This window comes from Lonchura striata, chromosome 1A (assembly GCF_050655825.1).
Source record: "Lonchura striata isolate lonStrDom1 chromosome 1A, ASM5065582v1, whole genome shotgun sequence".
Classification (NCBI taxonomy): domain Eukaryota; kingdom Metazoa; phylum Chordata; class Aves; order Passeriformes; family Estrildidae; genus Lonchura; species Lonchura striata.
In genome coordinates, this window is record NC_140741.1 from 73,324,506 (window position 1) to 73,348,390 (window position 23,885).

Here is a 23,885-nt window from a genome sequence, read left to right on the forward strand (position 1 = left end):
CTTTTTCCCTTCTGCTCCCTCCCACTCCTATAAGATGTGTCCTGTGTTCTCCAATCTCCTTTTTTTTCCATGTCACACCTGTGTGCTGGTAGCCTGTCTCTCCTCAGCCAGTTTTTCCTAAGAAGATCTTGCATCTCATGGCTGGCTGGGCCTTTTTATTATTCCCTGAACAGCAAACATGTGTGGTGTGATGAGCAAGCTCTTCTCCTAGTTCCTGCTGCCTCCTCTCGCCCACAGACCGAGGGAGCTGCTGCAGAAGCTGCATGTTGGACACATCTGGCACAGAAAACCCTTTAATATCCTCCTTCTCCTTTTCCCAGCTCAGTGTTCAACTTGTCCACCTTGTAGGAATGGAGAGTTTACATGCCTGCATTGTCTCCTCTGAGATTCTGGGGGAATGTACAAGCTGTATCATACCAGTAGAAATAGAATTAAATGTTTGAAAAAAAGAATTACCCCTTTTTAGAGAGCACACTGGTGTTCTGAACATTAATGATCCAGCGAATGAGCTTACATAGCTCAGTCCAGCTGAGTGAATATATTGTGGATTCTTTCTCTGCAGGCCTAATGTCTGATCCAAACAAAATCCAATAGCTTCTGTCTGTCGTGCTGGGCTGTCAGATCAGCACACACCATTCAGCAGAATTAGAGCTTCCATCCATTCCAGTAGTCTCAAAACATCATTTAACAGTTTCTGGGATGCTTTTTTGTTTGGGTTTTGGACAGGGGGTTTTTTTGGTTTTTGGTTTTGTTTTTTTTTTTAATTGTTATTCATTGTGCTGGTCATAAAGCTTTAACTTCCAAAGCTTTTTTTACAGTGGGCCAGATCTGCCAGGGCTGTGGCACAGAGCCAGCTGCTGGGCTGGTACTGACTGGGTGCATTTCCAGTTGACGTCAATTTACCTTCCGGTTATCACATCGAGTTGGCTTTTTGCTCTGGCATTGCATCTTCAAATAGCTCCTGTGCTTTCCAAAGGACTGACGCAGGCATTTTGGATTCCATATCGAATTTCAAGCACCAGTTTGATTGTGTCTCTCAGCCCAGACACCTCCATACCCTGCCTTTATTTGATTTGTATCTCAATTAATAGCAAAGGTGACAGATGTATTTTGCTCTGCAGCCATTGAATGCTGTAAGGCATCTTAGAACTTTAGGAAATCCATTCCTGCCTGTTTTCCCTCCTCCCAGGGCAACTGTTAAATTTGGGAAGGACCAGGCTGAATAGTTTCATCTCCAACTTCATGCAGTTATTCTGGAGACTGGCCTGTATGGTTTAATGTTTTATGGATGGAGATCTGGGTGGTGTTATATACCGTTACAAGCAGAATTTCCCCTTGTCGTGAGGCTTGCTTGCTTTGTAATAGAAGTAATTCCTTCTGACTTAGTTAGGCAAGTCTGTTCAGCTGTTTGCATTTGGATGCCAAGGAAAACAAACAGACTGTTCTTGAAACTTACTTTGGCCTTAGTAACCGATTTTGTTTAAAGTAGCATGAATGATTGATAGTAGGAACATACCCCAAGATTTTTCATTCTGTTGCTGTGAATTTTAGGGATGCTAAGAGGACTATTTTTTCCCCCCTTTTTTTATTATTCTGAAATTAAATAGATGCCTGCAAGTAACAGGTATTGCATGGGTGCTTGGTTTAGTTGCCACAGGCTGTGTGCCAGCAACTTCTCTGCCCACAAATGCAGATCCTGTCTTTAACTGTGATTTTGCTTGACATCACTTAAACCTCCTCAGTCAGTTCAGTGTTCCCAAATCAGTGGATCTTTTAGTGGCTCTGGCTTAATAGCCCTGACACTATAGGAAAAGGATGGTAAATTTCTAGAAAATGGGGAATTTTGCCCGTGATTTAACAGATTAAAAGTTGTATGAAAGGGTCATTTGTTGGTGTAAAATTTTCTGCTGGCATGGCTGTTCTTCTCTGCCACACACAGATGTGAATTTGGTGAAAGATTACAACAGCAGGCTTTTAAAGATAAAAGGATGGTCAAAATAAATATCAAATTGAATTCCAGATTTTGTACTTAGAGAAAAAGAGGTGCTGTTAAAGCACAGAAACATTAGTAGTTCATGTACAAAAGCTAAAGACGCTCCTTGAACATTACAGTAATCATACCCAGAGCTTTGCTGCTGTTAAATGGGCTGCAGTAGAAATCAAGATGACACAAAAAAATGTCCAGTGCTTTCCAAATATGGGAGAGCAGGATGATTTTGTACATGGAGATTTAACAACCGATGAAGCTTAATCCCATGATTGTTGTAAAACAGATACAAAGCAAAAGGAAAACTCACAGTATGTTTTTCTTGGAGCATGGTAGGAGAAAGAGCAAGGACCTGGAGGCCAATCTGAGGCTTGACTTGCTTGAAGACTGAGGCTGGAGGCCCCTGTTCAAGGCTGCTTCATACTTTCCATTCTTAAGACCTTGTCTTTAATAAATTTGACAGATAAAGCCAGCAGGGCCCAGAAGTATTGTTTGAATCTGCATTAGACTGGTATTTCTGGGAAAATTGAAGTCCAAATGGGAAAAATAGTTCTAGAAGGAGCTAAGAAAAGCCTGTTTCTCTTCTTTGCGTCCTGCTGTGATTCTTTGTAAAGCCTCAGAGCCTAAGTGCTGCAGGAGCAGAGGCTTTGGAGCCAAGGAGCCTTTACAAAAACAGCGTTCAGCCTTCCCAATTTCAGCAACAGCCCTGTCCTCAAAGGGTTTGAGCTTCTCTTTGCCTCTTTGAGCCTGTGCTGGGAGTCACCAGCCCCAGAGAACTGGTCAAAGCTGAGGAACTGGTTTATGCTGTGTTCTGAGCACTCACACACAGGCATTGCAGAGGAGGAGGAGGAATTGTGATTCATACAACTGGCCAGGTATCCCAAATGGGAGTTACTCATTCCCTCTTAATCATTTTGTTTGTGCAAAGGCAGAGGTGTGCAGCAAATATATAAAAATAGACATAGTGTATAACCTTCCATTAGTTAACCAGATCTGTTTATCTCCCAAGAGCCCCTGCCTCTGTTCAGGAGGTTGGTTGGATCTCCGAGAGAGAAGTTAATTGTGTAACAAAGGGAACTGCTGTCTTTTGAGTGCAGGCTTAATTTGGAAAGGATGAAGCCAGTGAGCCAGAGGGATTGTCAGAAGAAAATGGGTGGTGCTGTGATTAAAGCAGTTGGATGCTTCTGCTGGATAATTGAATTCTGCTCTTGCCTCCATAACAGAGTTGCTGTGTGATATTAAGCAAATTGTTTTTCCTAGATGGTCATTAATTGGATGTTTCATTCTAGTGCCTGATGGGGGAGATCTGAGGTGTGATTTGCTTGAGGGCCGTGCTTTTCTGTGAATTCAGAAGCTGTGGCATAACACTACATGTTTTGAAAAATCAGATACTGTTAGTTTCAAATAGACCCAAAATTAATCAGAGTTTGAAGTGCCATCTGTTAGAATAACAATTAATATGATAAGAAAGTTGATGAAGAAATTTGTTCTTTAGAGCAGAGCTTGAACTTTGTGAAGAAAATAGTACGCTGGATATCTACTGGGAATGGTATGTAGGATACCTGGTATTGAGTGAGCAGTAACTGTCCCACACTTTGGAAAAAAAGTGGGGATCCTTTGGGATAACATTGTAGGGTTTGGGATTGTAATTCAAGTGCAGAATGAACCAACTTAGGTTCAGCACTGTCCTTAATTGATGTTCTTAATTCCCATGCTTGACTTTTCCATCAGGAAGTGCTTTTCAAGTGTGAGCTGATACAAATTAAATTTCAAACCAACCAAACAACAGCCCTCAAGGTTAACTCAAGTGCCGTGCCATCAGTGGAAGAGGGAACAAGATCCTCCTTCCCCACAAAGCTGCAAAGAAACTCATAGCCGTGAAAATCCATCATGCCTGGTGCAGATGAGGCTGGAAACTTGGCAGAGGCCATTTTCAGCAGGGTTTTGGTCTCAGTTCAGTGAGTTCTTGGCTGGACCCTGCTCATCTGGCCTCTTTGTCGGGCACCTGAGCCCCAGTGTGGCATTGTGCTCCCAGCAGGGCGTTGCTGCAGGAGCATGGGAACCCCTGGGAGCACGTGGCACCCGCTTTATCCCAGCTTGGTGTGCCACCAGGCAGCTGGCAGCAGGCCCCTGCGGTCATGGTGTGGGAGGGAAGGATGGCCAGAGCGTGGCATTTGCTCTCAGAAGCTGCACGGATTTAGCCACGGGTTTTATTGGAACTTTTGGAGCTATTTATGCTGGGCAGCTGTTTAAGTACGGTGCTGCTGGGAAGCCAAGCTGCTCTCTCAAATGAGGCTCACAGTGGAATCCACGTGTGGCACTGCAGTGATTTAGTGTGACCAGGCCTTACACTCAGGAGGGCACTTTACACCCCCTTCCCCCTCATCTCAGTTTGTCAGTCCTCTGTCTTTCTCACCATACCCTCCCCAAAGGATGCAGACTTACCAGACACTACAGTCCTTATTTTAGCCTGATTGTTCCCTTGATGTCACATTGAAACTGATCTTACTGAAGTCTTTTTGTAGCTTCTTGCACTGGGTTGTAGATCTGTTTTTTGTAGCAGCCTTTTGCATCTGTGACTTCTGGCAGTTTTGTGCTTGACCATCGTTCTCTGCAACCCTGACTCCTTTGAGCTTTCTTTGTAGAATTTGCTTTTCAGAACACTTAATTTTTTTTTCTAGTGTATTCCTCATGTGTTGCTAGCTGATACAGGGCATCCCAAAATGGGCTCCTTATTGTAGAGGAGACTTTAAAACCTTTAACAGCAAGAGTATTTTATTTAAAGATTCTGCTCCTTTTCATGCATTTTTCAGTTTTATAATAAAGTGATACCGATTTGTTGTAGCGCCTAAGTGCATTTTCACAGAGCTCTGCACCTGTTCTGTATTGCTGATTTTTTCTGTTTATGTTGATTTGCACTTGGCCCTGGCGAAATGCACCTCAATCCATCATTATAATTTGGATTAAGTGGAAAAACAGTTGGAAGGCTGGCTGTTCCTTGCTGGCAGTCAGAGTGTGGTGTAAGGTCTGGTGATCCTGCCCTGTTCTGCCAAGCAGGTTACCACTGAAAACCCAGGGTGATGCTGACCCTGGGCCACAGATGAATCACTCCTGATTCAAGGCTCCATTTTGATGTCAAACCATTGATGGCCACCCACAGAAAAGATATTTGATCTGTTTGCCTTTCCCTGTTGGCTTAATCTGAGTGATGCCATCACAATGTGTCTTAAATATCATATGAAAGTGTTAGAATTCCTATGAAAGTCAGAATGGACAAGGTCTGTTGCCAAGTCCCATCCCTAGGGCCTTCTGCCTCATAGGAGAAATCAGATTGATGTACTGCAACTTGTTGTTGCCAAATTCATGTTGGCTGCTACTCATCACCTTCTCCACTCCTACATGCCTACAAATTGTCTGTGTTCCCATTTTTTATTGAAATTGAAATTCAGCTGATGGATATGTAATGCCTGGCTGTTCTTTCCACTCCTTCCCTGAACATATTTGCTTCTCTTCTGGTTTTTTCCTCTCTTCTTTTCCTTCGGGCTTTGTGCTGAAAAGACACACAGGCAGGAGACACAAAATTCCAAAGCTTTAGGGAATCAACTCTTTCTTTGCAGGAGAATGACAAAGCACTAAGCTTTTCTGTTCCTTGGGTTCCTGGAAACAGCAGTCAGGGGCAGAAGAAGACACTGTGGTCACTGTCTATCAGTGAAACATGAAGGGAGAATAAAACCATGAATGTGTTAAGTAAAATGTTTTTATTCATGCTCCTGATGTTCCCAAACAAAGAAATTTTATTTTTAGTTAGGAAGATAATGCCTAATTTGTGATGTGAGATCTCTGGCAGTTCGAAAGGTTGTTGTCGTTAGAATCATAGAATGGTTTGGGTTGGATGGGACGTTAAAGGATCACTGAGTTCCAAACCCCCTGCCATGGGCAGGGATGCCATCCATTAGATCAGGTTGTTCAGTCCCATCTGGCTTTGAACATTGCCAGGGTTGGGGCATGCACAGCTTCTCTGGGCAAAGCTTTCTCTGTTTCAAGAAGTTCATGCTCATTCCAGCAGTTTCCCTGTTTTTTGTTAATCCCTGGCTGCTGTGCCTATACCTTGTTAATCCCTGGGAATGTTACTGTGTGGAAGGGACTCTACCTTCTGCCAAAGAGGCAAAAAATTATATGTAAAAAAATGAGATTTTTAGAGCTCTCAGTCAAATACCTTTCATTGCATCAACGCTGCTCTAATTCTAGGAAAAACCATCTAACTTGTGCCAAGGTGACAAATTGTAGTGCTCATGTGAAAGTGCCTGCTGCTGTTATTCATGTGTATGGCACAGGAGTTGTGAGGATTGTGTAGAGAAAACACAGCAACTCTAAAGCTACTTGTACTTCTATGAATCCCTTGGGGTTTTTGCCTTTGTGGTTAATAACACTTTTTTCTTTCTTTGTCCCTTTACCTCTTCTTCTGCAGTTTCAGCTTCTTGCCTCAGCATTATTTAAGTCTGGCTCGGATTTCACGACTCTCGGTGAGTATTGTGTGTCAGAGGAATTACATGATGTTCCCTTTGATAATGCTCTTAGTTTCTACTGGTTTTTATATCAAATGTTATAGCTCCTATCAACATTGCAGACTCTTTTCAATATGCAAAGTGTCACTACCCAGACATTTGAGAGGTTATTTATAATGACCAGTGTCCAATACCTCAAGCCCATATTTAAAACATCTCTCACCATCAGTGGTTTTAAACCAATGCCTCCTGGGATAATTTTGTGTCTCTTATTACATCTGATCCTTCGCTGTTACCCAAGTAAACAGAAGCTTTGGTTAGAATAAGGCACCTCCTGTCATGTCACTTTGGAATTTCACAGCATGGCTACGGCTCTGTTTGCTGTGATAACTGCAATTCCTGGAGTAGTTTGGTTCGCTCTGTTCTCTGCAGAATGAGTTCTTCGGGCAGAGTGTCAAGAGTGAAGAAAACAGTGGCATGAAGGGCTGGAAACAGGAGGGCTGAGCCAAAGCTGTGATTTGTTTCACTGCTCTGTCCAGTTAACTCTTTGAGAGATCTCAGAGACTCGTCCTGGGCAACCTGTGGGAAGGGTACAGGCAGAAATTACGTCCTTGTACTGGAGTGTTCTCTGAGCTCTTGCTAAGAGGATGGATGACTTCAGTTTTTGATGGAGGTATAATTCCCAATCTGAGAAACTGAGGGAAGGTTAAAGCCCACTGCAGTTCTGCCCTGCTGGATAAGGAAGCTCTGCTGAGTTCCTGTGATTTGGAAGACATCAAGTTGACCTATAGGATCAACTGCTTTTAAAGAAAGAAAACCCAAGTTTCAAAAAAGTGGGATTTTTCTTAGACTCACAGAATGGTTTGGGCTGCAAAGGACCTTCAAAAAATCATCTCATTCCAACTCCCTCTGCCATGGGCAGGGACACCTTCCACTATCCCAGGTTGATCCAAGCCTCATCCAACCTGGCCTTGAACATTTCAGCTGTGGGATATCCACAGCTTCCCTGGGCAACCTGTGCCAGTGCTTCACCATCCTCAAAACTTTTCCCTAGTTTTAAGCATTTTAAAAAATGAATTAGTTCTTCACTCAGTACAATGCTTTATCCAGATTTTGGGTTTACACATAGGAGGATATGTACATCCAGAGGTGCTTTGAAAACAAAAGCCCCAGCCCTCCTTGATTTGATTAACTTGGTTGACTTTGATTAACTGAAGAGTGAGTTCACTAAATTAAAAAGCATTCCTTTGAGATAGCAGCAATGGAAGTAATCCAAAGTGGAGGAGATCATTGTTTGCCTGCCCTATTGTTCTTGCTGATGGTTTTAGTGTAGGATTTGGATAAACAATGCAAACCAAACCCTGCCGTGTTGGGAGGCAGCACTCCAGAAACCGGTTTGCAAAGCTCCTGTGTGCCAAGATGCAGCCAGGTGCAAGTCCAGTGAGTAAATACCAGCTCTGAGTTGGGACTCCTGCTGTCAGCAGAGCTTATCTCAAGGAAAACTCCAAGCAACCAAGGAGCAGTTCTGGTTGTGGCAGTGAAGATAATGAAGAAAGCCTGAGGACAGACGAAATGAGGCACCAAATAAAAATAGCTGCATGGATTTTGTTTTCTGGGGCATTAGTGCAGTCCCTTGAGAGCTCCTGCTTCCCCCATTTCTTCAGGGCTGTCAGTGAGCTTGAGAGGCATTTTTTTATTACTTTTTAAGGCATCTTGATGGCAATGCTGGCTTGGGGTGACATAATCTCTCTATATGTGCTCGCAGTAGTGGGATGGAGAGCCAGCAGCCTTATTAGTGGAGGCAAAGGGAGCTATTAACATTGATCTCAAATGGACAATTCCACAGCTAAACTGAGTGTTTGGGATTGGGAGGAGTGACTTACTTTCCCCTTTCTTTCCTCTCCCAGGATTTTCAGACGTTGACCACACGTATGCCCAGAGAACTCAGCTGTTTGACACGTTAGTCAACTTCTTCCCAGACAACATGACCCCTCCTAAAGGCAACCTGGTGGACCTCATCACACTGTAACAGAGCAATTACTGGACACATGGAAGAGGGGAAAAGCATCCATTTTCAGTATTTTAATTTTTTTACTGCATTGATTGACTGCTGGGATGAAGTTAATATAGTAACCCCTAGGTGTTTGAAAGGGGTTTTATACTTGTATGGTGAATCCCTGGAGCTTTTCCCTTGGAGTAGGTTAATAAAATGTAACTGACGTACTTCTGACTAAATATATATATTTTTTCTGACTTTGGATTCTGAGTTAGCAAATGTAAGATAAAAAGGTGGGGGGAAAAGAAAAAGAAATAAAACCCAGTCATGCAGTGATCTTTTTGCCTATGGGGGAAAATTTGAGATTTGCGAGTTGTCTGGGATTAAAGATGATGGGTTTTATTTTGCATTTCCTGAGGAAGAGGGGGAAGATATTTTCTTTCCTCATTTGTAGCTAGTTATGATGTATTGCTTTGTCCTACAACTCCATCCTCAGCAGCTGAATAACTTGGTGGCAGGACACTGGCAGGTGTTGAGATGATTTAATTTATGTCCTGAGTCTTGTACTCACAGTGTGTCATGGGAAGGCGAGCCTGTGTTCCTAACCGTCTGTCTCCCCTTCCCAGAGTTGTGCTGACAGTCATGTCTAGTTGCTTCTGAGACATCTAAATTGATGACCTATATCCCTATCTCCTGTTCTCTGGAGCCTTCCACTTAAGCCTGGCAGGCAAGAGGGAACCTGAGATACAGCTGGAAAGCAGGAGTGCAGTCACCGCCCACATGGGCCCCTTTTCAGGGATTGATCTCTTTGCTGCTGTGCTCATCCACTGAGAAGCTCTGTGGGTCCTCAGCGAGCCTGGCAGAACTGGGTCTTCCACCACACACATCCCCAACCTCTGCAAACCTGACCCCAGGTTGGGTGTAGGATTTGTGAAGCAGATTGTCTTCGTTTCTATGTGCTTCTGTGTGTGTTTGTACGTGTGTACGTGTACAGGGCGTTGCTCCCAACAGCTTGTCTCCTTCCCGTGTAAGTGCAGCTCCCTTGTCAAAGCATTTTAGACCTAGATCTGAATGTGAGGGAGGCCTTCTTAGCATAAATCTCTGAAAATGAGCTGATGCATATGTATAGAAAATGTATTCTTCCTTTTGCTGAAAGCCTTCTTTATAAACACTGTAAGGGCTTGGTGCTGCACTGTGAGGTTGAATGAAGGACATGCATACCCAGCATTAGAAACTCTGCATTCAGTGTCCGTGAGCATTCAGTACACACTGGCAGATGTAAATATTTATATGAAACTGCAAAACTTTCTGTCCAGCAGTGTTCATGCCAGTCAGGTATTGTTGCTGCACCCGCTGTGGCTGCTGTTGAACTTGGTGGAAGTCCTGTGTGTGCAAAGATGATTTGGACTCTTGAAATAAAGAGTTAGTCAAGTGTCTTTTTCAGAGCTCGAGTGTCTGCTTGCTTTGATTGTATTGCCTCTTTATCATGTTCTTTGTGTAACTTTTGTAGTCCTGGTGCATTAGAAATAAATTTCAAAACCTCATACTAGTGTTTAATCACTTAGAAAGGAACAGTGTGTCAGAGGCCAGGCTTGTCTTCAGGGAGGACTGTACAAATGAAGTGTTTTTAACCTGTCACTTGAGACTGTTCAGACACTGTGCACTTCAGTGTATGGCAAATCAGATGTCTGCGGAAGAATCCACTCAGTGTGGGAAATGTAATCTGATGAAATTGTTTCTTTGGAACATGGCAGGTTTTTTTCCTATTGACACAGAAAGTTTTACATCACTGCTGGACTTTATGTTGCGCTACCTGTCCTGAGGCTTTGTTAAGTAACATAGAGTTTGTACAGTACAAATGTAGTTACTGGGGGAATATTCCAGCTGAGCTGTTGCTTCCATTGAGATCAAAATGAGCACTTTTAGTGCAACCAGCCAAAATTCTGCAACCTTTTAGCACTTAAATTTAGTGCTGCTGTGCTCCTTTATCACTTGATCTCATTGCTCGTGTATCCTCAGCTTCAATCAGAAGATTAAATACCTTTGTGACAGTTCTGTAATTAACCAAGCTCTTAATAAACTGTTGTGTGTCCACCTTGGATGGCTGAAAGAACCCCAAAGATACACCTTGGTGGAGAAACCGTGGTGAGCAGGCAGGGCAAGTTCAGGAATGGCCCGAGCTGTGAATGGTGCTGCTGGTGAGCAGTGCATCGTGTCAGGTGTGATCTGTGTGACAGGAATTCGATCCAAACTCATTGTCCTCTGCGCCGGGGGTGCGTGGAGCCCGGCAGCCTCGGCTCTGTGTTCTGGAGCGTTTTGCAAATCAATGATTTGTTTGAGCCAGGGGAACGTGGCTTCTGCAGGACTGACAGTCCCAGCTAACGAGCACTTCAGGATGATCAAATATTGACCTGCCTTTGTCCCGAGCAGATCGATGCCGCTCGCACCAGCACAGTTCACGGATTGCAGCTGGTGATTAACCAGCAGAAACTTTGCTCAGCTCTGCAGTATTTGTTGAGCAGCAGAGGCACCATGTGGCCAGAGAGGTTAATCCAAAGGGAAGGCTTCTTGTGGTTTTGCCAAGGATCTTTCCTTCTTTTTGTCCTTAAAGCTAGGAGTCAAATGATCTCTTTGCATTGATGTATGCTATGTTACCTGCTTTAAATTCTAACCGAAAATTCTGAGCAGTGAAGTATAAATTTCCTTTTAAAATCAGCCACTTGCTGTCAGGCAATGACACGGGTAGTCTGAATTTCATTGCATGCTGATCTTTAAAGACACTGATGATATTCCAGGAAAGCATCTGATGTGCTCATTACAGAAAGCCTGAAATACAAACAGTAAAGAAACCCACTGGATCTGAAAACAGCCACCTGAAAAGGTTTCACAGCCCAGTGCATGCGAGCTTATAAATATCTGAGCTGTGCGTGAGAAGTCTTTGAACCTCACCATCATTGCTTGTAGGCTGTGTCTGAGGCTGCTCTTTAGCTTAGACAAGACAAACATACTCTATTTGCCTTTACTTTAGATTATAAGGTGACTTTGTGTATGAACTTGACACCACATAATCTTTGCACTACAGTGAGTAGTTCTATCTGTAAATTCTGTGTTAACTTGTAAATAAGGTATTACGAAGGAAAGCATCATTCCTTGTCAAAGAGGGACTCATTCATCATGTTCTGGGTCTTTAAAGCCAAAGTTACAAGGTTCTGGTATGTCTCTTAAAGCTAGAGGAAGTCAGGGTGGGGTAAACTTAATACAGACATCCAGACTTCACTCTTGGTTTAGATTTTTAAAAAATATTCTTTGAAATCCCTATGTTTGGTTCTTCACTGACTCTGACCCTTACAATGCCCTTTAGTGGATCATCTCCTTGGAAAACAAGAAATTATTCTTTATGTTTTCCCTATCAAGTGATGCATTTTCTTTGCGAGATAAAGCCCTTCAGAATTTTTTTTTTGTCACTTGGATTAAGTAGAATTAAGTGAGTTTGTTAATTTTTGTCTTACACAGCCCCTTATAGTAGGCATGAGGTAGAAGTTGTTATGAGTTCTCCCAAAATTACTTCTCTAAGCATGTTCTGCTCTTGCAGTGTGACCCAAAATGTTGTCATGTGGCAGGACTTTGTTACGTGTTGTTAAATGAGATTATAACCACTTTAGCCACCTTTTTGCCTCTTTTCTTTTGAGGATCCCTTTGGTTAGTATTGGTCCTGGGAAGGCCTGAAGGGTGATGCAAAATGTTCATTGAAATTAATTGTAGTTGTTATCTTCTGTCTCTCTCAAAGATTTTTGTGATGTGTTTATTCTTGTAATCTCTTCCTTTTGCTGAGCAAAATGAGGAAGGAGAACTTTGTCTTGGAAAAGTTCAGTTTGCCCTTTCCCTGGGTGGCATCTTGCATGGGTAGTTAAAGTAGTACCCAGTTGTGTAAATAAACCTCTGGAATTTGGTTTTTGTTTCCTAGGCATGTGGCTCTGGGTGTACACAGGTACACACTGGCTCAGGGATCATGCTGGAGCTTCCTATCAGAACTTCAGTTAGCAAAATCTTATTTTGGAAAATCATTCTGGGAACACCCAGTTGGAAAAGCTTTTCTAAGGCATTGCCTTTGTGCAGTGGCAACTGAAGTGAAATTATAAATTTCCCTAAAAAGCATAGAAAAGCTTCCCTTTATGGAGTGACAAAGTTAAATGAAATTGCTGAAACATTGATAATAACTATCCAGCCTGAAAATTGAATTATTAATGATTACAGATTAAAGATTGAGGAGTCAGTAAGCAAATTAACTGAACCCACCTATTTGCAGGAGGGTGGCAGAGGTGTGGGGCTGGTGGCCAGGGATTACCACGGCTCATCTGTGTTTCTTTAATTGGCAGGCACAAGTGTCCAGGGCCCCATGAGCTATGCCTTCTTCCAGAAGAAACTCCTTCCAAAGCCGAGTAATGACTCTGGAAGAGTGTTTTCCACAGGGCTTTGTGGAACAGCTGTTAGCTGAACCATTTGCCTGATGTGTGCAGATTTTTTGAAGGGAGTTTTCTCTGTCCCAGAGTTTTGTGCTGACCTGGCCATGCTGTGCCAACACTGGTGAGTGATGGGTTCAGAGCAGAGTCCTGAGGAATGCTTCAAACTTGTTTGCTGCTCTTACTGTGAGAAAGATGAGCATTAATGCTGCTTGTCAAATGCAGGAGGGTGGTAGGTGCCTGTAACACAAATACTATCAGCTCTCTTGCTGCCTCCTGCATTTCAGAATTGAGAAATAAATACTTTTGTAGAACTTATTTAGTGAACTTTAAATAACTTGTGTACAACCTCCATCTCTGTACAGGCAGTAATTCTGCTGATGTAATGCTGTGCCACTTCTGGGGAAAATGGCAAAAATTAGTAAATACGTTTCCATTCAGTCCCTTTGTTTTTAAAAGTGGAAAAATGTCTTGTGAAACTTTGAAGTCCCTGTGTATGCATTGAATTTTCGTTTATTAGTTGGCTCAGAGTTAAGGAATGTTTGGCTATTGTCAAGTGAAGTCCTGACAGTAAAAGCAGTTCATGTGTGTCTCTGGAAGTGCTTGTGTTGTTTTATAGCTGTACTTATTACAGAAACAGAGGTGGAACCAGTTGAAAAATTAAAATTATTGGTGTTTTTATTTAGGGGGAAGATTATAGAAACGCGGAGCTTGGCCTGTTTTAATAAGTACATGTGTTAATTTGGAGATGGGTCTTATTTTGTGGGAGGAGAGTTTAAGAACAGCTACATGACTTGTTCTTGCTATAGATTGCTAGTAGTATATAAGCTGTAAATACTGTTGAAATGTAAATGTGCTGTCAGAAGCTTGTTAGTGTATCTAAATGCCTGTGGGAATGGGAGACCTGATCATACCCTGTCATGGAAAAGGATATAGTGGAGATTATTCAAGCTGTGGTAATGGCTTATAGGCAAAATCCCTCTGTTACTGAAAAGTTAATGAAAAATTGGAGTGGAGAAAGTAGGTTTTACTGTACTGGAACCATGGCTCAGCACTTGGATAAATTGACTCCAGATGGTTTTGTCCATAGGCAATGGATCCAAACATGGTTTTGGAGTGGAAGCCAGTTAATGACCTGCTTATTGCTGCTGGAGAGTCCCACAGGAGAATCTCGTGGGGATGCCAGCAGGTTTCCCTCTGGCATTCTGGGCAGAGGTCACAGAGCTGGCTGGAGTTTGGGCTTATCCCCGTGTGCTTTGGTTATATCCTAAACCTCTGAGGAAGGTGCGGTGGCTGTGTGGGTTGTGTGTAATTCCAGCTGTGTGGCTGAGGTGTGGAGCTCTGCAGGGCAGCACCTTCCCCAAGCACAGATCCTGAGGATAACACATTGCTGCTGTTGGCTTTGCTTTCATGGGCTTGGTTTGATAGGGGTGCACTCCAGATATTGCTGTGACACAAATTCAGTGCTCTGCTTCCAGGGCAGCTGCTGTCAGTGCATCACCTTTGTACCCTGAAATCTCAATTTATACTTGGTGCAGACACAACTTCACATTGCCTTGGCTTCCAGCTGTTTGCTGTAAGTCAGCACAGCTTTTACTGATGACCTGGAGAGTGTGAGTGCTGTCAGAACTCACTCCACTGTTCAGCTCCAGCGTGGAATTGCAGTTCATTCCTGGAAATGGATGTGAGTGAACAGCTCAAAACTGGCTCTGTCAGGTTTGATTTTTGGGTTTGCTACTCATTTTGAAAGGAAAGTCTTATCACTAGCAGGTGTGATAGTTAAAGCATGACCCCTTGGTTATTCCCCCATTTATTCTGAATTTTCTTTCTCTGTGTGGCTGTTCACTCCTATTAAAATGCTTCAGACTTCCCTGAGTTCAATGGGTACCTGTGAAAGAATTAAAGGTTAGAGCTGCCTAGTGGGTATTGAGGCATCAGTTTCTCTACATCATACTCCAGTTGTTTCCTTTGCAAAACTCCTCCTGCTGCCTCTGAAACAATCAGGAAGGATCCTTGTGATTTACGTTGTTCTTTCCAGGGCTGTTTCTCATCCTGGATAAGGACAGGGAACCTGGGAGATTATTTCCCACTGCAGCACACACTTATTTACTTGTGCCCTTCCATGGCCTCACATTCAGTGCTGTGATGCTCCTTCCTTCCCATCTCAGGGTTTATTTTGTGTGGCCTCAAGATCAAAAGGTGATAATACCAACCTTTAAGTTGTCCTAGGTTCCTGCACCTGCTCTGATCATCACAAAACTTTGACAGGTATTGGGGTGTCTGGTTTATTTCTGCAGGGTAGAAGGAAAGAGAAATAGTTTTGGGGTTAATACAGGGATGCTGATGTGAGTAGGTGTGTAAGGTGTGGTCTGTCTTTGTGGAAGGGCTTTGAAGGACTCTCCTAGCAGTAGCTTTGCTATTTAGAGCTGATTTTACACTTTGAGCTGGATTCTCTGGCTCCTTTTCAGAGAGAAGTGATGCAAGGTCAGGATCTTCTTGTCCTGGAGCTTCACCTCAAGCTTCAGCCCCTTTCCACCCCAGACACCAGAGAGAATAATTAAAATTCTATTCTCTCCACAGCCATTGTGAGGAAGCCACTTAGGCTTAACCCTGCTCAAACATAATAGAGGTGGTGCAGCCCCATTGGCTTTTGGATCAGGTCTGCCTGCCGTAAGGCATTGTTAAAACCTAAAAATGTTTTGAGCTTTCTGATGAAATCTGCCAGTTCAATTCAAGGAGATTAGGTGCTTTTTAATTAATATGATGGTGGGGAGGCTCGACCATAACAGTGGTTCCAGTGGTTGCAGTCATTTCCACATCCCAAATAGCAATGGATAGGTTTTACTCCCCAGTGTTAGAAAAATATACTTTAAATATCTTGATTTAATAACCAAGAAATTCAATCAATTACTCAGTGTTTCACTAAATAGGTAAGTGCTGCAGTGTGTGAACAGCGTCTGTTCATTTAAAAAGCCACTTCATGGCTGAAAAGTGATTTTTTTTTAGGTTTGGACAAAAAAACTCAGCTCTTAAAAGGGGAAAATAGAGGAGAGCTGCTGTGCTGCTGACTTGTTTTCCCCTCGTGTCCGCTGTGGTCATGAGGAATGCATGTAGCATTGAGGGGTGAATATTGCCTTCATCTCTCCCTCCTCATTCCTGTCCCTCCCATTGATTTTTTGATGTGCAAAGCACTCTTCACTTCAGAAGCTGCTGTGTGGGGTAGTGGAAAGGAAAACAAACCCCTCGTTATTAGTAGCTGTTGCCATTTGCTAAAGCTGTATTTTCTGCTGCTTTCCAGCACTCCCTCCTCCACAGCAGGAAATGAGGGGGTGCTGGGGAGACCTAAGCCAGAGAAAAGAGCTTAATTATACAAACAAATGTGTTCATGGGAGTCTTACGAGTCGGAGGCCCCAAACCACGCAGACTACTTTGCTGAGGGACAGAAATTGAAAGTCTGTGGGCTCATTCCCAGTTAATTGGAGGTGACATTCCCATCCTTGTGGGCTGGTGGTGTTGTACATGTTGTGCATTCAGATGCTGAGATGCAGCGTGTCTCATTTTGGGAGTATTGAGCCTCGTTAAATGTTTGCCCTTTGGAACTGCTGCACTTGCCCCTCTTAGGGGAGTTGGTGGCATGGACAGGACCTTGGTAGCTTGGGGTCAAACACCAGTGAGCTGGCTGGGCACCATCACCTGGTTGGGGTGGGGTTTTGAGCTGTTTGTTGAGCTGTTGCCTCAGGTCTGATGGTATCAGTGTAGTGTGTGATGGTTTATTTGTCTGGACCTTCAGTGTTCATTATTTTGTCCTCTACACCCCAGTGTGGTCCCCAAAAGCTGGTTCTCCCTCCCTAGTGCTGGAAATGTGAGTGTCCACCCCCTGTCCACAATTTGGCCTCTCTGTTCTATTTTGGCAGCCAGCTTGAAGCGTTTGCACCTCCCCAGCAATCCTGCAGGCTCTGGTGTCCGTCTGGATTCCCTTCGGTGTCTGTCCTGCAGTTGTTGTCTGGGACACCTGAGCACAGGAGAGCTGAGCTGAGAGGTGTGGACAGCCCTGAGCTGGAAAGAAGCATCCGTGGGGTGATGAAAGCTGTGAACTGCTCAAGTGTTTTATTAGGCAGGTCAAATATTGACTGCTCCTGTGCTGAGCCCATGGTGGTTACAGGCATCTTCCCTGGACTCTGGTGATTCCCCTTCCCACCCTTTTCTTTATGGATGATCTTCGTTCAGCCTGGAGTGTTAATTTTCTTCCTTGGCATAAATCATCTTTGATGATTTCTGGGTTGGTGTGTGAGCCCCATGCTGTACATAAATGAATGAGTGACACGAGGAATATCTACAAATGTAGTTATGTTGTATGTAATGTACATAAGGAGAGAATGTATTTTGTTCATTTTTTTCTTAATAAAAATGTATATGCTAGCAAAGTTGTTGATTTAAGATCTGTTTGTTCTCACATCGCTTCAGAGTGGAAAAATGCCCGTGAAGGTCTTTTAGTGGTAGAGTAATTGTGAAACTAATGGCACGTTACGTCTGGCCCTGTTGCCTGACCTCACTGATGAGCTCAGTCTGTATCCCATAAATCCAGCATATTCTACACATTCACAGGAACTTTTTCTGGGGAGGAACACAGAGTTAGAACATAGGCTGCGGCAAACTGCTGATTTTTAATATCTGTCTTCAAATTACTTTTTTTTTTTTTCCTTTACATAAGCAGGAACTTAACCTGGAACAAAATGTTTTATTTTGGGCGCTTGAAGGCCAGTGGGGCCACTGAGCTGCCCACGCTGCTGCTGCCCCTCTGCTGCCCTTGGGTGATGCCTCTCCTGCTTTATGTGTGAGGTTTGATTCCCTCCTCCTCAGCCTGACCTGAGTGCCAGGAGGGGTTGCAGATCAGTGTGAGTTAGGATGAAATGCAGAAATAAATAAGGCTGAAGTGAAGAAATAAGGGTGAGTTGCCTTTTCCTCTGACAGCTTGAAGGCACCAAGAGCTCAAACAAGTGCTCAGGCTTTGGTGGGGGTACCCTCACATCACCTCAGTTGTCCACCCCTCTGAGTCCTCTGATTTTTAAATTTAATAGTTTTTCCACCACTATAATACTTCCTTCTGCACAGGAAAAATACAGACTTTTCCATGACTGGCTACCTTGAAGGTCTGGGCTGTTTTTGTTCCAGCTGGTCCAGTGTTTTCCCATGGAGCCTCTCCAGAGCAGGAAGTTGTGGCCCTGGAACTTGTCCTCTGACCTGCCCACCCCTCCTCACTCATCCAAATACACGAATCTTTTACATAAGAATGTTTATTGACAGAAATACATGATGCTCTCAAAATATATTTGTAGGAAAATGCAAGAATAATCTCTTACAATCCAGTTCCTCGGTAAATTCCAGTGTAAATCAGACTCCTGTCCCCGTGAGAGGTGCTGCTACACACAGTATGTAAGAGCTCTGCTATATGTGCAAGGTTCAATAGGGAAACACCTGGGGAATTAGGTTTTCCTTCTCCAGCCCTCATGGATTATGACTTCTGTGTGTCTTCTGTAGGCAGCAGTCACAGTATCAACCTCATCAGCTGGGTCATGGCACTGTGAGCGGGAGATAAAATGCTCCTAAAAGTATTTACAAGTTTCCTCTTGAATCTGAAAATAGAAAAGTCTCTTGCAAGGACATCTGAGCTGCTTGTAAAGCTCCCGCCGAAAGGTAAGAGCAGGAATCTCTTTGTACAATGTGTGGGATGTTAAAGCTGTTTTGGGGGAGAGAAGAGGAGCTCAGGGAAGGGAGGAGGGGCAGGGAGGAAGGAAATGCTTCAGTAAATATTTTTTTTTAATTTATTATTTTTGGTCTAGCAATTATGGCTACAGTCTACGAAGGGAAGGATTAAGGCCAAAGATGCTCATTGCTGCATTTCCTACCTGATTTTTTTTTTCTTTTTTTCCAAAAAAAGAATGTTCTCAACATTAAAAAAACCAAAAGTACTGTTTTCTTTTCCTGTGGAAATAGTTCTTTTAAATAGGGGAAGGAACATCTACTATAAAATATTAGTGGTTTAAAAATATGGTGTCTGGAAAAATAAATAAATGTACAATTCCTATTCAAATATAAATCACTATAAGCACTTGCTGAGCAGTTAATATCCTCACTGGTCTCTGCTTGGAAAGATTTAAGGTTACTTGATCTTTTCCTCTGTAGGATTCTCTTGGAAAGTCTTTGGACCTGACTCATTAAAGCACTTTGGCATCTCTTTGCTGGGAGGGGGGAATCTTTAGGCACATGCCAAAGCCTGGAGATGCCCTGCCAGAGGTGTCCTGGTGGCAACTCAGCCCTGGTGGCCACAGCATCGCTGCTGCCCTGTGTCCTCACTGTGTTTGTTTTCTGGGAAGGACAGAAATGTGAGGTCATGGACCTGCTGCTTGCCTGCCCCGGCAGCTGGGAGGCCACAATGCTCACAAGAGCAATTGTGGATGCTCAGGCCAGTTCTCTGAGACTCGTGGCTGTGTTAAAGAGCTGAACTGATGCTGCCAGAACAGGGACAAAGCTGTGGCACAAAGTTACCTGGGCAAGAGGTGTTTTTCTGCTGGCCTTTAGCTTTTTTTTTTTTTTAAGATTTTTTTTTCCATTTATTTCATTTATTTCCCCTCCCCTCCAAAATTACTTCCCCATAGTGCAGTGCACAGGTAAGTGAAGTGTGCAGAATACATTGCTAATGAATAGCAGGAATATTTACATACAAAAATAGAAAGGTTTGAACACTTCAGACTCTGCCCTTCGGTGCAGGACAGAAGGGGGAAGAGCCACTTGTATCTTCTGCCCAGTGCCTGTCCTGGGGCTGAGCAAAACACCCCAGTCCCCTCCTTCCTGAGTACTCCCAACTCCACCAGGGTTTCTCCAAGCTTCCCATTGCTTGGCTCTGCTTTTCCCCTCATTCAGGGCAGCTGTGGGAGCAGATCCCAGTTGGGTTGACTTGGTGGCAGAGCCCAGAGGAAATCTCCCTGTTGTGCCTGGGTTTGTGGCACGCAGAGGAGAAAGGCTGTGCTTGGGCCCCGTTCTTATCTGCAGCTCCTCTGGCTTGCAGAGGGTTTGGGACAAGCACCGTCCTCACTTTGGGAGAGGGACTCAGCCAAGTGACCTTCTGGTCCTCGTGTGCTGGAGGATGGACCCCAGCTGGAGGATGATCCCTGCCTCTGCCAGGACTGAGCTGCTTCACCAGAGCAAAGGCATGAAACTCTCCCCAGCCTTTTAGAGCCATTTAGGAGCCGTGGTGGGGAGTCAAAATCCAGAAATGGCCTCAGTCCAGCCATGGTTTTTTTTCTTCTCCCCTTTAAAGGCTTCAGCAAAGGGAGATCTGGGTGACAAACCAAGAGCTGCAGGACAAAGCTGAGTCCCAGCTTCGCTGCTGAGCTGGAAGTTGCTTTGCAGGTCTCTTGTTTTAGTGGTTTGTGAAGAAGAGCTTGAGGCTGAGCTTTTAAACCTTGAGTGGGTGAAACACCAAGGCCACCTGAATGCCACTGAGCTCCCTGGCTCATGTTCTGCTGCTCTTTTACCTCTTCTGCTGCTCATGCAGGAAAATGTGCCCTCAAAAATCACAAACCATCGTGGTGCGTCTGTCCCACAGTCTTGTGGAGGATGGATGAGGGCTGTGAGATGCTGCTGTGTAATTCCTGGAAGGCAAGTGATCCTTCCAGAGGGAAATGCAGCACCAGAGCTGGGCTCCTGCACCACAAAACCCCCAACATTACACCTGGGCTAGAGACCAGGCATTGCTCTTGCTCTCCACACCCTTCCTAAGAGGGATGAACTCAAGGAATTCCTCCTTTTCCTCTCCCTCCATCTCATCCTTTCAAAACAAGAAGCTGCTGTGCCTCTCTCGGTCTCTGGGTGGGTACAGGATGTGTTCCTCAGCCCTTGGCACGGGGGCTGAGCATCACTTGGCACTGCTGCATCCCTGCCATCCCGCCGGGTCCGGATGCATCCATCTGCCTATGGCACAACGCGGGGCTCTTGTGCGTTTCAGCTCTGGGGAGAGGCTGGAAACTGGATTAAAAAGGAACAGGCTGTTCCAGCTTCTTTCATTCACTACCTGGGTGTCAGGGAGGGCAGGGTGATGACTAAACAGCGTGGGCCAGAGGATTTGTCGAGCTGTAATTGCCAGGTGCTGCTTTGCTGTCAGATGCACTCCATCTCCCGTCCTATTTATTTTATTTCTCTTGATTTTTGAGTCATTTGGTATCTGGAGGATGTGGCTGGCGTGGTCAGATGTGGGATGGGAGAGGACATGCTTGGAGGAGACACTGGCAGCTCTTCAGCAGCAAAGCTACCCTGTTTACCCATTGCTGGTCAGGTCTGGCGTGGGAGGTGGATGGGGGTTGGAGGATGCTTGGCCAGATGTGGCCACCAAGGTGGCTTGTGTTGTTGTGCCCCAGAGGTGTTGTCTTCTCTTGTGTTTTCCATCCTTCACCCCATGTGGAGGCACAAAGGGCCATGATTAGTTCATTCAGGGATTTTCTTTTTGGGGGGAACTTTGCCTTATTTTGGAGCTCTGTGTGCGTGTGTGTAGGGTTTGTGGGATTTTTTTTTTGTGGGGGGTTCGTTGTTTTTCTCTTGCTCAAGTTCTGCATCTTATAAATGCGTGTCCTCCTCTTCCTCCAGGTCCTCCTTCATGAGGGTGTCCAGAGGAACGATCCAGCTGTCCCCCAGCTCACCGTTGAGGTTCACCTTCTTCTCCTGCATTTCAGAGGAGGTCTCCATCACCTCCAGCGTGGGGTTGTCGTGGTAGCCGTTCTCCATGGTCTGCATCTCCTCGGTCAGGCGCTGCTATGAGGAAAGAAAACCATAAACCCCACTGAACAACACCTTGGCCATGCTGCGAGTGTCACCTCAGGGCTGTCACCTCCCAGCCAGCTGTGACAGCTGCCCCATATAGATTTATATAGCTACATATAGAGACTTCCATGGTGAGGTTGAGGCAGGGGGCAGCGAGGGGATAGCATGGAGCTGGCAAGAGGGAGACTCTGCTGTTGATGGGAAGGAGGAAAGAGCAGCTAGAGACGTGGAAAACCTCCAGGAGCAGCTGCCAGCTTCATTTTGTTCCACCCAGGACCTTGGGAAGAGGTTGAGCAACACTGCATCCCAACTCCTGCCTCCCTATCTCAAATCTGCTCTTCCCCTCCCCTTTCTATCCACCCCTGTCCTTTTTTAGGTGCTTTATTATTATTCTCCTTTACTCAGGGGTAGCTCCCATCTGTCAGATCTTGAGGATTATCCCTCCTCATTCTGGAACTCTCAGTGGAAACCAGGCAGGGAAAGATGGAATCACCCACTTTATCACTCTGGTCCTTTGGTGCTTCAGGCTCCATCTCAGCTCTTCATCCCTTGGCAGAACCCCAGCCCATCCTAATTTTGCATCCACTTGAGCTTCTGCATCCCCATCCTTCCCTAGAGGGATTCAGTGGGGAACTGCAGTCCTTGCTCAGCCCTTTTTGGGGAGCCCTGTTAAAATCTGCCTGGATTCACAGCTTGCTCTATTACAGTGCTCCTATAAATGTCAGGAGACAGGCGTGGGAGGGAATCCATGGAGAAGGAGAGGGATGGAGAAGCAAAACTGCAGGGCTTGGTGCTGGCAGAGGGGCTGCAAAGGCACTGCTGGGAGTTCCCTGTGTCACCCGTGGCAGGGTGGGGACTGTGGGATGCTCGAAAGCAGAGGACACACCTGGGCTCTCCCAAGGGCTGCTCCCCTGTGGGATTGCTGCTCTCCCACCATGGCAAGGCACCTTCCAGCCATGCAGCAAGAGGAAAGGGGCTGTAAAGCTGGGCTTTAGTCCTGTTAAAAGCTACTGGGCCCTACCAAGCACCGGAGGTGAGAGCTGGGTTGTTACGGATGCGGCACCCGCCCCTCCGATCCCTGCGTTGGAACTCACATTAAAGATCAGGGCCACATGTCCATCATCAAACCCGGGGACATCAGGGTGGATGTTCTGGGTATTTCCAAGATAAAACGACAGGGAGGGAGGTGGGGGGTGAGGAGGGTTGGAGAAAAAAAAATAAAATAGGGAAAAAAAAAAAAAACTTTCAAGTCATTTTTGGAAATGAAACAAAAGGAGAACAAAAGAAACCACCCAAAAAACAAAGCCAGGAAGGAGGAATGTGTTTGATTTTTGGAAATGGAATTCCTTGCATTGGTTTTGCTATTTTACCCTGTGCCTGGTGGGAATTTACCTCTGGAACATCCAAATTGGACAGGTACCTGTTCCTCTTGACCAAGTTATTTTAGGAACACATGTTCCCATCACTAAAAATGCCTTATTGATGAAGGTATTGTGATGAAACCCTGGAAGCTCCAAGGGGACCACAGTGCAGGTCAAATATTTATTGAGGTCTTGCCTCTTCCCCTATTTCTTCCCAAACAATCAAGCCTGGCAAGTACAAACAAGTCTGACAAGGGCATTAATTTTCTCTTCCCTCCCTTCTGTGTTCACCTACCTTGCACAGTAAATATTTAAAGTTTTATCCCTTGTTTTCCTGTGGGTCAGAGGTTGTGATCACTGAGAAAAGATGAGCTGGTCCAGGGGAAAGTGATTTGAAGTAGGAGTGAAGTAGGTCTGCTTCTCCATCAGGAGGGTGATTTTACCCTGATTGCATAATCTGATTTCATAATTATTTTCCTTTTTTGTTTCTGTCTGCCCTAGAGCTAAATCCTCAGGAACAGCAGCTGGGACCAGTGCAAACCTCGGTGCCCCAGGGTGTGGGAATGGCCAGTCCTTGCAGGTGGATGCTACACTAAAATCACCTATGATTTCTTCCCGAGATGAAAATCACATTATTTTCTCTTTCTGTGCTGGTTCTTCCTTAAATCCTGCTGCTGCTGCTCTGAAATTTGGCCCTGGCCCAGCTCTTGCAAAGGCTGAGCCCTGCAGTGTCGATGCTCCTCTTGCTGACACCTCCTTCTT

The 23,885-nt window shown here is 44.7% G+C and overlaps 2 protein-coding genes and 1 long non-coding RNA gene across 7 annotated transcripts in view; 2 read left to right on the forward strand and 1 right to left on the reverse strand.

Annotated features, from left to right (window-relative positions):
* The window catches only part of MKLN1 (muskelin 1), a 93,038-nt gene extending 84,323 nt beyond the window's left edge, over window positions 1-8,715 (forward strand). For both annotated transcript variants that reach the window (XM_021530924.3, XM_085569377.1), the window contains exons 17-18: window positions 6,456-6,510; window positions 8,400-8,715. In XM_021530924.3, coding sequence (XP_021386599.2) covers window positions 6,456-6,510; window positions 8,400-8,521 — 177 coding nt within the window. In that variant the 3' untranslated portion in view covers window positions 8,522-8,715. The remainder of the gene's footprint in view (window positions 1-6,455; window positions 6,511-8,399) is intronic.
* Window positions 8,716-19,528: 10,813 nt separating this feature from the next.
* Window positions 19,529-23,885, reverse strand: part of PODXL (podocalyxin like) — a 45,023-nt gene continuing 40,666 nt past the window's right edge. The window contains exons 8-9 of one of the 4 annotated variants that reach the window (XM_077783702.2): window positions 22,857-22,913; window positions 19,529-21,750 (exon numbers count right to left, since the gene is read on the reverse strand). In XM_077783702.2, coding sequence (XP_077639828.2) covers window positions 21,559-21,750; window positions 22,857-22,913 — 249 coding nt within the window. In that variant the 3' untranslated portion in view covers window positions 19,529-21,558. Of the gene's footprint in view, window positions 21,754-22,856; window positions 22,914-23,885 lie in introns of all 4 variants that reach the window. The other 3 variants (XM_021530920.3, XM_077783704.2, XM_077783703.2) reach the window with 3 other exon arrangements.
* On the forward strand, window positions 21,670-23,755 carry LOC146763533 (uncharacterized). The gene is made up of 2 exons (XR_014952058.1): window positions 21,670-21,804; window positions 23,625-23,755. It is a non-coding gene; the product is annotated as an uncharacterized LOC146763533 (long non-coding RNA).